Source organism: Alligator mississippiensis, chromosome 4 (genome assembly GCF_030867095.1).
Source record: "Alligator mississippiensis isolate rAllMis1 chromosome 4, rAllMis1, whole genome shotgun sequence".
Lineage (NCBI taxonomy): Eukaryota > Metazoa > Chordata > Crocodylia > Alligatoridae > Alligator > Alligator mississippiensis.
In genome coordinates, this window is record NC_081827.1 from 6,497,833 (window position 1) to 6,513,864 (window position 16,032).

Consider the following 16,032-nt stretch of genomic DNA (forward strand, 5'->3'; position numbering starts at 1 on the left):
TAAAAGCTCAGAAAACCAATACTGAGCTTGTAGGAGACGAGGTTAATATAAAGCCCGGTCCAGCCCAACTGGAACCCCTGCAGGTCTTTTTGTTGACTTACCTGGGATGGGGATCAAGGCCTTAAAAAGGTAATAATGCAACAAGGTCCCTACCTAAAGCATGGACTGCTCTGGCAGGTGGGAGCACATCGTCCTGTGACTGTCCATCAGTTACCAACACCAGGGTATGAGGGAAGTCTGGCCTGGACCCTCTGGAGGGATGAAATAACTCCTTTAGCACATAGGCCATGGCACGACCTGCAAGAAGGCAGAAAGACACAGTGTCTAGATCAGTGATTCTCAACCCTTTTAGACTCAAGGCCCCTTTGGAAAATGCCAACTCTTAGGTTTCACAAATTACTTGACTGCAGAAAAGGAGAACAATTCTTCTGTTGCAAAGAACTCAGAAAGCCCACAACAGGACAGAACGGTTTTGACATTATGGAGTCCTATCTGAAATCTCTAGGGTTTATTTTGTGAATTATTTTGTGTAGCTGTTTGAACACCTAATATTGCATGGTGCCCAGGGCACCTTTAAAAGGATCTCATGGCTCCCCAGGGTACCATGCACTCCGGTTGAGAATCACTGATCTAGATCCAGCAAGGCCATGTTTATACGCTACATCACTGATTGATCCATGAGACAGCATATAGTCCACTCATATATGGAGATCATAAATGTCAGAGCTGGAGGATTATTTTATTTTCTGGCAGATCATGATAAAAGCAGTGGAATTCAATAGAAAATTCAGGTCAGATTTGGTGAATGATTTCCGCCAGAAAAAAAAATTGAAAAAAATGAATCAAGGAAAGTTACAATGATTTGTCCCGACATGTCAGAACCAAAACACTTAGAGTTTTTGTTTTCTTTCATTTTGAAATGATGCTTTCATTTGCAGAATTGCTAGAGTTCAATTTTTAAAAAACCTTAAAAAGAGAAAAAAAAAAGAAAAACCCACAAAAAAGATTTTTTAATTTGAGTAAAAGTGCTTCAAATCAAGGTAGACAAGGTTATTTGGATAAATGTGATATCTTTTATGAGATCACTGAATAGTTGGAAAAATTGTTCTTTGCAGGCTTTCTGGCACAGGCCCCCTTCTTCAGGTATAAGGAGAGTTTGCTGGTCTACATCTTCTCTCTAGGGTCCGAATAAGAGCAACAGAATAGAATAGAATGGAAGTCTGTGCTTGAAAGCTTACAAAGAACAAATTTTCCAACCACTGAATTGGTCTAAAAAATATCACATTTACCCAAAGAACTTTGTCTGCCTATGTCCTTAGACCAGGGGTGGGCAAAATGCAGCTCGTGGGCCGGATGCAGCCCACCAGGCCATTCCATCCAGCCTGCGGGGCCCCTAAACAATTTAGAAAATTAATAATTATCTGCCCCTGGCTGCCTGTCATGCAGCCCTCAATGACTTGCCAAAACTCAGAAAGCGACCCTCCGCCTAAAATAATTGCCCATCCCTGCCTTAGACCAACACAGCTACAACCAACACCCGCGAAAAATGGAAAATATCAAATCAAGATGATTTTTGTTTGTTAGTAAGAAAACTGAAAACTTCTCATTTTGCAGCAACCCAAAAGGAGTTTTTTTGTGGAATTTTTTTGGTTATTTCAGTTGAGTCAATGACCTTGAAAAATTGATTATGTGCACAGAACTGGTAACCAAAAAAAGAGCCACCTTAGGAAAGGGTAGACACTTAGAGAGGGAGCTTAAAAAAGGATAGAAAGAAAGCTAATTCCCTTCAGTTTAAAACTATGGGATGTGTTGATGAGCTCTTATAATATGAAACTACATTACATCTATCATCTTGTTCGTAGTCTCTAGCTAAATGGCTAAACCCTGTCTAATGCTCCTGGCGTTAGAGATACTGTGTATCCATGCACCTAGAATGGCTGGAGATTACTTTTTTAAACCCATGGAATATTTAAAGCAAAAGTTCATTTTCCAGCCCTTATCCTCCCAACTGGGATGGAGGAGGGGTAGATAATTTGATCCACAGTGGGTGCGTCTACACGTTGATTAATGCACCGTACTTATTGTGCATTAAGCTTAGTACTTAAGTACTAAATCAATGCACAGTAACTTCACTACTGCTCAGTAGCACTGGTGCATGGATTCTTTGAGTGCTAACTGTGTAGTAGCCTATTAGTATGGTTTTTTCCTGCCACGCCAGTACTCAGTTAGCATCTCATATAGATGCACTCAGTGGGAGGAATTTTCTAAAGTAATCTTCATTGCTCTAACTCTCTCTCCTTTGAACCTGATGGTAACATCTCTCATTGATTTTAGCAAGTCAATGCTAAGGTGAAGACACACCCAACACTAATGGGTGTCACAGATATGCACCAAAAAGGGAAACTGACCCCGTGGTCTAAATAAATCAAGGCAAATATAATCTAGTGTTGAAACATGAATTCTTGCTCACATGATTGATAGGGTTAGGATCAAAGATAGAGGTAAAGCACTTTTTAAAAAATGCCCAGCCGATAACTTTAGGTTTAGGGCTCTATGTTAGGTGTAAACATACACAATTGGGGGTCATATGATAATAAAGATAAATTCAGAAATAAATCTGGGGCTCTTCTAAAAGACCCAGAATGACAGTACTGGCCATAACTAGGGGTGAAAACAAACACCTAGAGTCCTCTCCTCAGCTTCACAGCATTTTGGATCTTCATTTCATAACCCAACTCTACAACAGACTAATTCACAACTCTGTAACAAAATGCATCACCTGAATCCTAAGGCAATTTATATCCAACTTCAGATCAGCACTTTGCAACTCGGGGCCATGTCTCAGATATAGCATGTACATGCAGATATTGATGTGCATATATGATACCCACCAGTCTTTGTGTTGCCTCCAACATAGCTCAGTCCCTGGATGGCTTTCAGGACTCCATTCCTATCCTTGTACTGCTTAAAATGGAACGCAGTCCGGGGCTCTTCACTGTACTGAGCAACAGCAATCTGGGCAAGAGACCACAAGGTCCATAAAGATGGCAGGAGGTAGGGTTATGAACACCCGAGTTAAGGACAAATGGGGTCATGAAATGGGGCACTGATAAATCTCTACCACTGATGAGCACATGGATCTCTACATTTCATTAACAAGAGAAAGAAACCACCTTGGAGCCTTGATGTAAACATCCAAGCCAAACACTAGCTATGCTTCATGGATTAAATCAAAGGACAGATACTAAAGTCAGTAGGTATCTTCCACTGATTACAATAGGCTTGGGGTTAGTCCCAAAATCAGACTGTTGAAGCTTCATGTGTCAATAATGTTGGAAGTTTGCTGTTTAGTGATGGTCTAGCCTTGGGAACAATGCTAGAAAATGCATTAAATTAGTGAACAACAGAGAACATCAAGTTAAGGAAGGGATGGGGCTCAAGTGAGCCATATTCAATTCTTTGTTTTGCCACAATCTTCTCAGGTGACCAGTCACTTCTTCATCTTTGCTCACCCTCAAAATAGGATCATAGGAAAGTAAGGATGGAATGGACCTCACAAGGTCATCTAGTCCAGTCCCCTGCTCAAGGCAGGATCATCCCTGACTAAACCACCCCAGACAAATGTCTGTCTATTGTCTGAAATTTCCAGGGATGGAGATTCCACAACCTCTCTAGGCAGCTTGTTCCAATGCTTGACCACTCTCAAAGTTGGAAAGTTCCTCCTAATCTCCAACCTAAATTTCCTCTGCTGCATCTTGAGGCCATTGCAGCCACTCCTGTCCCCTACGGCCACAGAGAACAGCCCATCTCCATCCTCTCTATTATCCCCCTTCATATATTTGAAGACTGTTATCAAATCCCCTCCTTCAGTATCCTCTTCGCCAGAAGAAATAACCCTAGTTCTTTGAGCCTTTCCTCATCAGTCTTGCTCCCAGGCTCCTGATCATTTTTGTCACCTATGTGTTGGATTCTTTCCAATTTGTCCACATCCTTCTTGAAGTGTGAGGCCCAGAACTGGATAAAGTACTCCAAGTGAGGCCCCACCAGTACTGAACAGAGAAGAAGAATCACTTCTCTTGAATTGCAAGCAACCCTTCTGTTGACAAAACCCAATATGCTCTTGGGTCTTTTTGCAATGAGGACATCATTGGCTGATACTCAGCTCATGGTTCACTGTAAGATTTGTTGAGGATTTGCTGTTGCATAGATTTACGATTCCATATGTGATGTTTGTAAATGGTAAAAATGTCAGCTGCATATAAAAGTAACCTGTATCCATAGAGTTGTCATCCGTAATAATAGTCCCTGAATATGGAGACTGTATGCCTTTAAAAAATGGCACGATCAGTAAAAATAGCAGGATTGCGATAGGCATCACCAGGAATGGGTTAATAAAGGACTGTTTCTTGATGTTGACAGAAAGCCCAAAGCCATACACAACCGTGGCAAAGGGGTTCATGATCCCTTGGAGATTACACCATGAACAGGCAATGGTAAAAGGGCATAAGCAATCTGGATGACTGTGGGGGTAACCAAGTGTTATCCAAATAGACTTTTTGCCTATTGCTTTTAATCTTATGTATTTTCCTGAGTTTTGCATTGCCTTAAGAAACTCCATTTTGTATTACTCTGTAGCTTGACATAAGTGTTTCACCTTTGTATGCTGTATGTGTGACAGAATGGGTGAGACTGTGCCTGTGGAAAAGGAAGACATCAGCTGGTGACTGGCTGAAGAATGCAGACAGATAGAAGACCAAAACAAGAAGAATCTGCCCCAAAACAGCGAGAGAACAACGGCAATTGACCTTTAAGGAAGAATACAGTGATAACCCAGAGGACTGGGTGAATTCATAAGGCTATAAAAGATGGGGCAAGACATATCAATTTTGGGTCTTGTTCTGCATGTCATCCTGGAGCAGTGATTCGTCTGACGAGATGGACCAGCAGGAGCCTGGCTCCTACTTGTGGTCAACCTGGCTGGCCACTAAGTTGATCTGAGCACTGATAAGACTGGTAATATATACCAGCGCAGAACAGAAATTGGGGTATGAATGTGGGGTGTGTGTGTGTATGTGTATTAAGTGCTTAAACAATAAACTTACCTTATCCTCCCTCATAAGGTCTTAGTTGTGATTTGACCAATTGGCAATTTGTGTAATACAAGTACCTGAGCCCATGGAGAATCCAGATGAGGGGTCAAGGATGCACCGAAGGGGTCTAAACCAGGGAGTCAGAGTTACTTCTAGCCCAAAGTGATATCCATGTCCATAGTCCAGGTCAGGCTGAAGGTGAAGAGCCAGGCAGTCCAGACATGCAACATGATGGGCAGGAGCAAGGTACATGGGTTCAGGACTGGAGCAAGGCTGAGCTGCTGCAGGGTGCAAGGCACTGAACAACCAGACCCCAAATGAAGAGACCCAGGGGCTTATATACTGTGCCCAGGAGCCAATCAGATCAGGGCTTGCAGCTGGTGCGGCTGTGGAGCGCTTCCTCAAATCATTGAGGCAGTTCCCCAGTCTCCCGAAAACTTACTGGAAAACATTTAGAAGTGCTTGATGCAACGGCAGACAAACACATTTGCAAATGTCACCCAGGAGTCTCTCTATTCCTGGGGCTTTTTGGTTTCTGAAGCAGATGACAGCTTTTCGAATTTCTCCCGGGGTGACTGGAGCTGCCAAACGTTTGTGCACAAAGGGCTGTGCAATTTGTCGAAGACGGCTTCTTCAGCAGCAGAAGATTGATTAAGGCGGCTTCTGAAGTGTTCCCTCCAGCAGGCAAAGACTTGGTTGCAATCACAACTGGTGCAATCCTGTCTAAGGATTTAACTGAAACACTTGTGCTGCTTTTAGGTCCATAAACTTCTTGCAGTGCATCACGGAAGCCAGTCTATGCTTATCTACAAGAGACTGAATTTCATCGGCCTTATCATGCCACCAATTACCTTTCATCATTCAGGGCTTCCTTCAGACTGCGGTGTGGATTTTGTAGCATTTCAAGTTGGCAGTCTTTAGCTCTGCTGCAACTGAGTAAATCGGCATGAGCTTTGAGTTTTGTCATGTAAAAAGTGCTGTATTTGCCCACCATTTTCAAAATAGTCTGACCCTTTCCAACTAGACCCTCTGTTCAGGGTCAGACTCAACACCATATCTGTCAGGAAGGAATCTGGGGTCAGGAAGGAGTTGTACCCCGTGATCAGATTGGTATGGATCATGAGGGTTTTTGCCTCCCCCTGTAGTAGGAGGAGTGGCCCTCTTCCTGAGATCTCTTGAGTGTATATTAACACTCAGGAGATCCCAGGAAGATTAACATTTCTTTTACAGAAGCAGGGCATTGGGTGCTGTGGTCCTCCTGCTTTACCTGTGGCAGGTTAGGGTACGATGTCTTGTGTGTGTCAAGGTTGATGGTAGATTTTACTAAGAGGTTAAATTAGGGATTTACATCAGATAGTTTGGATAGGGATGATCCTGCCTCACACAGGGGGGCTGGACTGGATGACCTTCAGCAGTTCCTTCCAGCCCTGCTTCTCTATGATCCTAGCCACCAACTTGTCAAGTCCAAGAGCCAAGATCTGCTACAGAGCTTTTGGAAATAACTTCTTCCACTCCTCTTCAATATTTGATTCAGGACTGAATTTACCAAATGAAATGTCTGTACTTATTTTAATGGTGGGATCTTCCTATAGCTGCATTTTTTCTACCTGATGACATTCCCTTTTTTGTGGGGGAGTGGTATTTTGGGTACCATTTTTCTACATGAAGGTTGACATTTTAATTTCAACTTACAAGACACTTGTCTGTGCAGCACTCAGTACCGCTCAGAGCCCACATAATGCAAATATAATGATGACTCCCTTAAAGGGGATATAATGTGAAAACATCAATATGAGAACGATATCATTTTGCGGCAAGCCAAAATAAACAATATCATTTCCTTATCTTATGGGGGCATTATGAATATGTACACGTGGAAGATAAATACTGACAACAGACAGACAGACAGATGGAAAAAGTAATGGACTCTTGCCTGCGTCCCTTGAGGCCCAATTCTGGGGAAATAGGAGACGATCCGGAAGAGGAAGTCCTTCACTTTATTGAAATTGCTCTGGCCGATGCTTGAGGACTCATCCACCAGGAATGCAATGTCAGCTTTGAACCTACCGCAGACTGCAAAGATAAAATCTCTGTGGGCACGTCTACACGTTCATTAATGCATCTTAGATACTGTGCATCTAGTTTACTACTTCCTTAATAAAGGACTAACTAAATGCATAGTACCTAAAGTTGCTGCACATTAGCGCTGGCGCACGGTTATTTAGTGACGCTCACTGCACATTAGCCTAATAACACTGCGCGGTAGGCTATTGGCACGGCTTTTGCCGTGACACACTACTGCAGTGTTATTAGGGAAATGCGCAGTAAGCGTCTCGTGTAGATGCGCTCTGTAAGTCCCCGATCAGAAAGCCATGAGTCTCTAACTATATTGGTGGGTGTGTGAGAATTGTGACTGATTTATGGGAGAAGAAGCTGAATGCAAGTCTGTCTTGAGGCTCCCATTGCCTGCTGAGTGAAGATACAAATACTTTCACCCTGAGGGATGTGGCTGAATGTCTTATGCTGGCTTCAAGCCTCCCTCTAAGGATATGGCGCTGCGCATTGTCCTAGACAGGATGCCAATCTGAGTGGTTCATTGATCTGTGTCAGGGTGGATCAAAACAGTTTCAAAGTTTCATTAATATTTGCTGTTTGCTCTTGCAGCAGGGGAAAGAGCACCACCAGCACGACTTGCTACATGACCTGTTTTTTGAGTCAGTCTTCCATCCAAATACCCAATGAGCCCAACCTTTTGCTCACAAGCTCAGAGGAGATCACAATGTTGTGGCTATAACTTCCGCCCTGAATCACAAGGGGTTACAAACTCACTTGGCCCAGCAAGAGTTGTCAGGGGTGAAGATGCTGTAGCAGCTGTAGCTGCTGGGGTTGTTCTTAATGTCATAGGGGTGGCTGGTAGAGTACGAGTGGTCCTGGCCTTCCCAGCATCGGTTGATGAGGCACTCGCCATGGCAGTTCGTATAGAAGTAATGGGAAGAGCAGAAGTGGAAGGATTCCTGTGAGATCCCACTGACAGAAGCAGAGAAAGAGAATAACGTGCATCGCACCTTGGTTACGGTACAAATGATGGTGGCAATACATGGCATCAGGTCCACATGGAAACTTCCCGAGCTGTGATGGCACCCCAAGTTGGCCAAAGCCGTAAGGGTGCAGATTCCCCTTGAGATGCGATACCCTATTAAAGGACAGGCAAACTTTGGGATAAAAGAAATGCAACTTAAAGAATGAGGGGAAAATGCTACAACACAACTGGGGAAGACAGAGCATTAAAATAAAGGTTACAAACATCCTAAGTCCTAACACTTTGCTCTCAAGCCTGGCCACAGTGCTTACTTCTCAGTCCCCAGCTCGTTCTAGTGGCGGGCAGGAACCGTCACTATCTGCGGTGAAACTCCCCCTCGTCCCCAGAGATCTCAGCTTCTCTGCCAGCCCTGGGCAGGTCACCCATGCCCCACCGCTTCAGTCTTTTCAGCAGCAGTCCCCACATGGCTGGCTCCCTTGGTCTCTACTCACTGGGGCTTCACACCCTCAGGCTTCGGTGGCCTTCAGCACCAATCCAGCTCCTAGATGTTGCCTCACCAGTGCCGAATAGAGGGGAATAATCACTTGCCTCGATCTGCTGGCATTGCTCCTACTAACGCAGCCCAGTAATCAACAGAAATGACACCCAGAAGCCTTGCAACACAAGTCTCCACCTCTCATACCTATCTGCTCAGTGATGCTGGTCTCAGGCCCCTCCATCTCTCCAAAGACCGCCCTTATGGAAAACACATACGTCCCTCCCAGTTTCAGTCCTGGCACTCGATACGACCTAGAACCAGCAGCCAACCGCTCCATGGAAAGATCAGGACCTGAAAACAAAGGAAAGGTGGGAACTACCTGAGCAGAGAGATGGAGAAACTCATCGTGACCGCAGATGGACTCTACCTGGAGTACCTTCAATGGTCACACAGTTTGGTGAACAGAGGAGTGCTAGAAAAAGCAGATATGGATCCTCTGCTAGGAGGTAAAGGGGCTTGGTGGGTTGTGTTTGGGCTGCTCACTATCTGGGAGGGTCATGGGAATGGGCAGAGGGACAGGTGAGATGTTGGTTTGTATCTGAGGTGGCTGGGAAAGACCACTCCGCAAGGGGGAAGAGGATAACAGGGCAGCAAGCCATCTTTCTGGAGTGAAGATTTGAGATGTGGTTGCAGTTTTGCTAGGCTCTTGAAATCCATTGCTAATGGTGAATGTAGGCACTCATGGGACGGTTTCACTTGATGTAGGCTATGGTCCAACAGCTGGATGCGGTCCTCAGAGCTACTGGGTCCAAGCTGCAGATTGGGGGCTTCAGCAGTTGGCGGTGATGGGCTTCCCTCCATGCTGCACTGGGGATAAGCGACAGGGACAGGCCTCTCCTGGCTCATGATGGAGAGAGACCACAGCAGCAGATGGGTTTTAGCACGCATCTGCCTCTGACCCAATCTAGGGCGGTCTGATCCATGGCCTGAAAAAGCTGCCCACCCCTGATAGAGACTATGGCAAGGAGCTCAGAAGGGTGCCACCGGAGAGTTACATCCGCCTGTTCTTCTCAAAGATCCTGCCTGTCTTGGGTGAAGATAAAAGATGCTGGATGTGAGCGGCCAGCCAGGTAAGTGGTCTTAAGTAGAGAGGATTACAGTTTTGTGGAAGACAAGAATGCTTTCTAAGGAGAAGAGACACTAGATGGTTTGGATGACCTCCAAATGAGTAGAAGGGGAATCCATCTTCCACGAGACAGGGCCAGATTAGCCAGCAGGGCCTTAATCTGACAGCAAAAGGGGAGGATGGAAAGGGAGAACAGATGAGCGTTCGTTTGGCATAAAATCCAGATGCTGAGAGCAAAATTAATCAACGCACCAAGGGACAACATTCCTTAATTGCCTATCTGCTAATGCTAGCAGTCTGGATGATAAACAAGAAAAACTGGAATGACTCATTAGTGAGCACAAATTTGACCTACCCAATGTTATTCAACTTAGCAGATATGGTTCGAATGTTAAAATCAGTGGTGATAACCTACTCAGGAGGGGTCAATGGGGCAAAAAGCAGAGCGGGCCTGGCACTGTATGTCAAAAATGGCACACTGTGTTTTCTGAGTCCCTGCCAGCTCAGAGGCAAATGATTTTGAATACTTATGGATCAATGTTCAAACAGATAAATCACAAGACGGGGTACTAGTCACAGTAGATCACACAAATTGCACTAGAGAACAGGATGATCAGCCTCCTATATGACTTACCTATAATGTGTCAGGGGAAAAAATATAGTATTATAAGGGACTTCAATCTGAGAGGTATATGCTGGAAGTTGTATGCTGCCAATACTAGAAATGTCTTTAGGATTTGAACACTGTAATGGCCATTTGCTAACTCCAAGACTATTGCTTTTGGCATAGATGAGTTCTACCTCAGACCTCCTCTCGGCAAATCAAGATCGGCTGGTCACAGGAATCAGGGTCGATCGTGGGTGCGAGAGATCATGACGTCACTGCGCAGACAGAACAGGATCCAAACACGGTGTCTCAAAAGGGCCGTTGTCACGAGGCTGAAAACGCTTGTGAGTCAAAAGGATTTGGCTTCATGACTCTTCACGCATCTTTGTTCCAGCGACATTGATGGGAAGGGTAAGACCAATTTGCTCGAGACAGATCAACATGGCTGCTCCAGAAGGAGAAATCATGCCTCTTAAACCCATTAAAGTCCATGGGGAAAGTGATCAAATGAGAACAAAACTCCAAAAGCTTCTGAGTTCAGCCATGGGAGTTATCGGCACATAGCACCTCTTTCCAGTGCCCTTCACCCACGGATCGCAAAGTGCAGTATAAATATTGTATCGCCTAAGCCCCCTAATGCTTTAGAGGAGTAAACCCTATTGTTTCAGTCATTTATTAGTCCTCATCCCTTTAGGAAACTGAAGCCAAGAAACATCTTAGCTACAGTCCCCCATTCCTTTACCCTCATTACTGGACAACGCACTGCTTTATGGGAAGAAATAAATGAGAAAGGGAGCTGAATAGGATGGAGAAGAAGGATCAGGTGTGAATATGGAGACACGAGACTAAAATAGATGGTGATCACCAATAGAAAAACTTGATGATATAGTACATAAATTCATCCTTGATTGACTGGGGTTAGGAAGAAATTGTGCCTTGAGTGCTTTATAGGTCCCTTGAATTTTCTTCTGTGGCATAGGCTCTGGGCATTTTCGGAGAGAAGATGCTGGACTAAAAGGTCCACAGGTCTAACCCAGATTGGCAACTCCTAAGTTGTTGTGAACTAAAAACGGATTTAGTAATGGGAAACAAAATCAGACTGAGAAGCAAAGATGATTTTTTTAGCAATGTGGCTCATCCTGAAATCTTCTACGGAGCCGTGCAGGATCACAGTTTACAAATATCCCTACAGCATCTCGTCTCTCCTTGTACTACCCCGAAGAACCATTACCTGATGCCAGGCGCCAGGCTAACAAGTACGCCAATGCCCCAGGAACACCTGTCCAGTTCAGTAAAACATTGCTCTCTGTGACCTCCTGAATTGTGAACGCAGTCACTTTGGGCAGATCCACTATTAAAAAGGAAAGAGAAGAGAAATTATAAATTTGCAGCCATTTCATTCTTTACATCCAAAAAGGGAGACAAAAGGGTTCACGAGGGAGGATTTTCTAAACCCCGTTGGGCTAAAATGAACCCAGCACCTGCTGGGCTAGACTCAAAATTCTGGTCCAAATGGAAAAAAGGCAAGATAGGATTTTCAAAAGTCAAGTAGGACCTTGGCCCACAGAGTCCGGTGTCCTGTCTCTGGCACAGCCTCTGCTAACTACTCCAGAGGAAGATGCGAACCATGTAGACTGCATCTGGCCAGCAGTTCATGCATGGGGATATCTTTCCAAATGGCAACCGGCCCCTAGTTTCCACCTTCCAGCCAGCTGGGATACTTACTTTCTGCCAATCTAACCAGTAGCGTTTGCAGGGGTACAAGAAGTGGAGCCAGTAGCATGATAAGGGCCCTCTATAAAACCGAGTAAACATCAGGTCCTAGATTTCTAGCTGCCATGCTATTGATCCACCTGCCCACGTCTTCGAGGTACCCACATGTTTTGGCAGTGAGAAGCACTGGGCTTCCCTCTCGTTCCCCAGTGACTGAAGACACGCGGATGCTGTATGTCGTGCTCTTCTGCAGCTTGGTTATGGTGAAAAACGTGGGCTCTGCTGGAACTGTCTGTGAGGTTTCCAAGCCACCTAATTAGTACGAAGAATAAAAAAAAATAGAACAGCTTGCGATAACAGCAGGATAAACACTGCTCCCTGCGCGGAGCATGGGAGCTATAGCACTTTCTCTCCGTCGATCTCAGAGGATGTGACAATCGGGGAGGAACTGAAGTAGAAGTGTAGAATCAAAGAATCATAGAAAAGTAGGGCTGGAAAGGACCTCCAGAGGTCATCTAGTCCAACCCCCTGCCAGAGGTAGGATGATCCCTCGCCAAACCATCCTATACAAATCCTCGTCTAACGTATTAGTAAAACAACGCAATCAACCCTGACCCAACACAAGACATAACACCCAAACCTGCCACATGTAACTCAGGGGGACCACAGCGGCTGGTGTCCTGCTGTGATGAGGGTTGTTAAAATACACTCAAGTATTTTACATGTACACTAAATTAAGTGATTTACACGAGGCTTGGGGTGCCTATACACATGCCAGTCCGCACTCTAATTAGCATGCTCCAGCATGGCCTCATCGTCACATGTATGAGCCCCCGCAGGTTTAAAATGGCCACTGGGGCACTTTATCGAACTTCATTCGATGGGGTTTAGATAAAGTGTCCCACTGCCATTTTTTAACCTGCGGGGGCTTAATACACATGATGGCAAAGCGTTTTAATTAGAGCAGCTCCCCAGAAACAGATCTAATTAAAACACTTCTCCCCCGCTCCACTCCCGAGCACATATATAGGCAGTCCAGGTGAATTGCTGAAAGAGATGGGAACAGAAGCCAGGTCCTGAGATTCCCCGTCCAATGCTCTAGTTACGGGATCATCCTGTTTAAGAAGAAGGATGCATTTGATGCAGATTCATTTACACAAACTATCCTCTAGAGAGACATGGGACTGCTTTATTCTGCCTTTGGAAGCTGGGTTATCCATGGATACATTTCTCTGCCTATAGAGTGATGTTGGGGTTTTAGGCATGTATTAATGTAAATTAAAAGAGGGAGGAGAAATCTCACAGGCACCTATGAGGTCTCTTGAAGTCAAGAAGTAATGGGGGAGCTCTTCTGATAGCAGGTGCAGGCAGCTCTGCTCTTCTCAGCTCCTCTGACTTCAGACCTTGTATGAAATATGAATGCACTAAGAAAGAGTGAAAGTCGTCCCTAACTCCTCCTGCAGAACGTGGGACTTGAATTGCTTTCAATCCTGTGCAGCATTTTTAAATCACAGGAGCTCCTGAGAATGACGAATGTTGGACCCTTTTTTAAAGGCCACGTAAGTATAATGGTAATGGTTATTATTGTTACAATGATAGAGGTAATTGGTATAATGGCAATTCTTCAGCAGAGAATAAAAGTATTTTCACTGTAAAAAAAAAAAAGACTCTTTTCCTAGCTTGAGAATTACTCACAAAAGGAGTTTCTCAATTCTTTTCATAAAGCATTTTTTTTTGCAAAAATCTTGTTCGTCCAATAAAAAACATCCCCTCTACCATGTGTCCAATTCTTTTCATGTTTTTTTTTTTTTAATCAACATCTGATTTAAAAGAGAGACAGGCCTTTTCTAATATTATTTCTTTTAACCATTGTTTTAAAAATACCACCAGGATTCAACTAAATGGGCCAAAATGTCATTTTTGCAAAACGCTTTTGTTTCACAACTAGGAAATATCAATGAATATTTTGAAAAACAAAATGGAAATCATTTTTTTTTTTTGCGAGTTTTGTTCTTCCTTTTCTTACAAGTTCTCTGTACTAAAAGAGCTTGCTGGTACCTGGGTTTTTTCCACTCACTCCTTGGTTGAATGAGACCATCTGGCCAGAAAATCCAAGACAGGGACTGAGAAGGAAAGGCTTGTAAGAGCAGCCAGCAGGGAATTGCCCATGTACTGTCCTCTTTCTGAGCGGGGCATGGACCTTGGAGAAGGCATCGGTGCTTGCCGGGGAAGTAAGGGGTGATGTAGGGTGATGTTGATCATGGCTAACACTGGGATTCACAACAAATTACAGAAGAACAGAAAACTCTAGGCCAAGCCAGGGGTGCCCACTAGCTCCTACAAGCTGAAACACAGACCTGACTTTCCCAAAGTTTTGCACCCACTCTTCCCCCCACACAACCAGCTTATCACCTGTTTCCACATCACCAAGAGGAAGCAGTCGGGGAAACTGAGCTGATGTTACCCCAACTCCCAGAGGCCCCTGCGCTCTCGCACCATACTGCACACAGCTGATGGAGCAGGCCCCTTACCACCAAACGGGGCCCAGGAAATCTTATAGTGCGTTATGCCTGGGGTCTTCTTCCAGGACAGCTTCAGGCTATTTATTCCAGTGTTGATGATTCGCAAATCCCGGAGAGTCTGGACAGGGTTTGAGTCTGTGAGAGAGGCTGCAGAAATGAAAAAATAAGGAGATGTGAAACCTAGGACCCAAGTGATGGCCATAGGCCAACACCTTTACTCTCACTAAATGGTGCCTTATGCCAGTACCAGGTCTGCTGCCATCAGTCGTTCTACACCTGGAGTACAACGCTACCAGCTGTGAATAAGTGTAGCAGCCACAGGCCCAGAGTATGAAATGGGCCACATCATCTCTCCCACAGTCTTCACAAGCATCAGATTACCCCCTGGAGGCACCTGCAGCCACAGGTACATTGACACTCCTACCTGTACAAAGTGTAGACCCTACGCATGGCATACATTCACTGTGTAAATTCAATGCGAGTAATAATTGCAGGCATTCCTTGTGTATCTAAAGACCCAAAGAGGAAGATACAGACTTGTGAACTGGAAGACCCCCAAAGTTACCCTTAAAACATTTTATCCAGAAACAGAACTTCCCTACCACATAGATGTTGTTTCCTACAAAACAGGAACAACCAACAGCGTGTTTCTTTATATACAGGCTTCTCTGTGCTGCTCCTCGCCACCATATCTGAGCACCTCGGGAAAGCAAGTTAATCACTGGAACAAACTTCTGAGGAAATCAGTAGGCGCTCCATCTATCAATGACCTCAAATCTAGAAGGGATGTCTTGCTAGAAAGTGTGCATCAGCCTTGGCATCAACACAGGGTGAGATTTTGTGGCCTGTGTGATATGGGAGGCCAGGGTAGTCATGTTTCTAATCTATGAAGCATTACTACCCCCATTCTGAAGAGGGAGAAATGAGGCAGAGGCACGAAGCATCTTGCCCAAGGTCAGACAAGGAGATCCAAGGGTGGAAACCAGAGCTCCAGAGTCCCAGCCCCATGCCGTATCCTTTATGCATCTATATGCATTTGACTCCTGCTGACTTCCTGCCCCTTGGGTATGGGGCAATGATCTTGCAAGGTCCCTTCCAGCCCTGATGTCTATGAAATCTCATCAGCGGCGGTGGCAGTCCCTTGAAATCAAGAATGACATCCATCAAGCTTGATGGGTCCTCAGGTGACTGAGGAGCCCAATTCTGGATGCACATGTTGCTTTGTTTGCAACACTGAAAACGGTGGGTAATGTTTTTAGGCTGGTCTTGGCCCCATTAGAGTAGATTTCATAGATTTCATCATAGCCCTGTGATCAACGCTCAAAGGGTGGCCAAAGGAAGTGGTGCAAAGACATGCTCAAGGTCACCCTCAAGCACAGAGGCATTGACACCAACAGCTGGGAGGAGCAAGCTGCTGACTGTTCGGCATGGCTTCACCTGGTCCACCAAAGCACAT

General features: G+C 44.9%; 1 protein-coding gene across 13 annotated transcripts in view; it reads right to left on the reverse strand.

Moving 5' to 3' along the window:
* The window catches only part of LOC109283187 (collagen alpha-1(VII) chain), a 202,802-nt gene that overhangs the window by 126,996 nt on the left and 59,774 nt on the right, over positions 1 to 16,032 (reverse strand). For all 13 annotated transcript variants that reach the window (XM_059725736.1, XM_059725738.1, XM_059725732.1 and 10 more), the window contains exons 17-24: positions 14,586 to 14,723; positions 12,220 to 12,366; positions 11,573 to 11,692; positions 8,813 to 8,959; positions 7,920 to 8,117; positions 7,024 to 7,163; positions 2,892 to 3,015; positions 154 to 297 (exon numbers count right to left, since the gene is read on the reverse strand). In XM_059725736.1, coding sequence (XP_059581719.1) covers positions 154 to 297; positions 2,892 to 3,015; positions 7,024 to 7,163; positions 7,920 to 8,117; positions 8,813 to 8,959; positions 11,573 to 11,692; positions 12,220 to 12,366; positions 14,586 to 14,723 — 1,158 coding nt within the window. The remainder of the gene's footprint in view (positions 1 to 153; positions 298 to 2,891; positions 3,016 to 7,023; positions 7,164 to 7,919; positions 8,118 to 8,812; positions 8,960 to 11,572; positions 11,693 to 12,219; positions 12,367 to 14,585; positions 14,724 to 16,032) is intronic.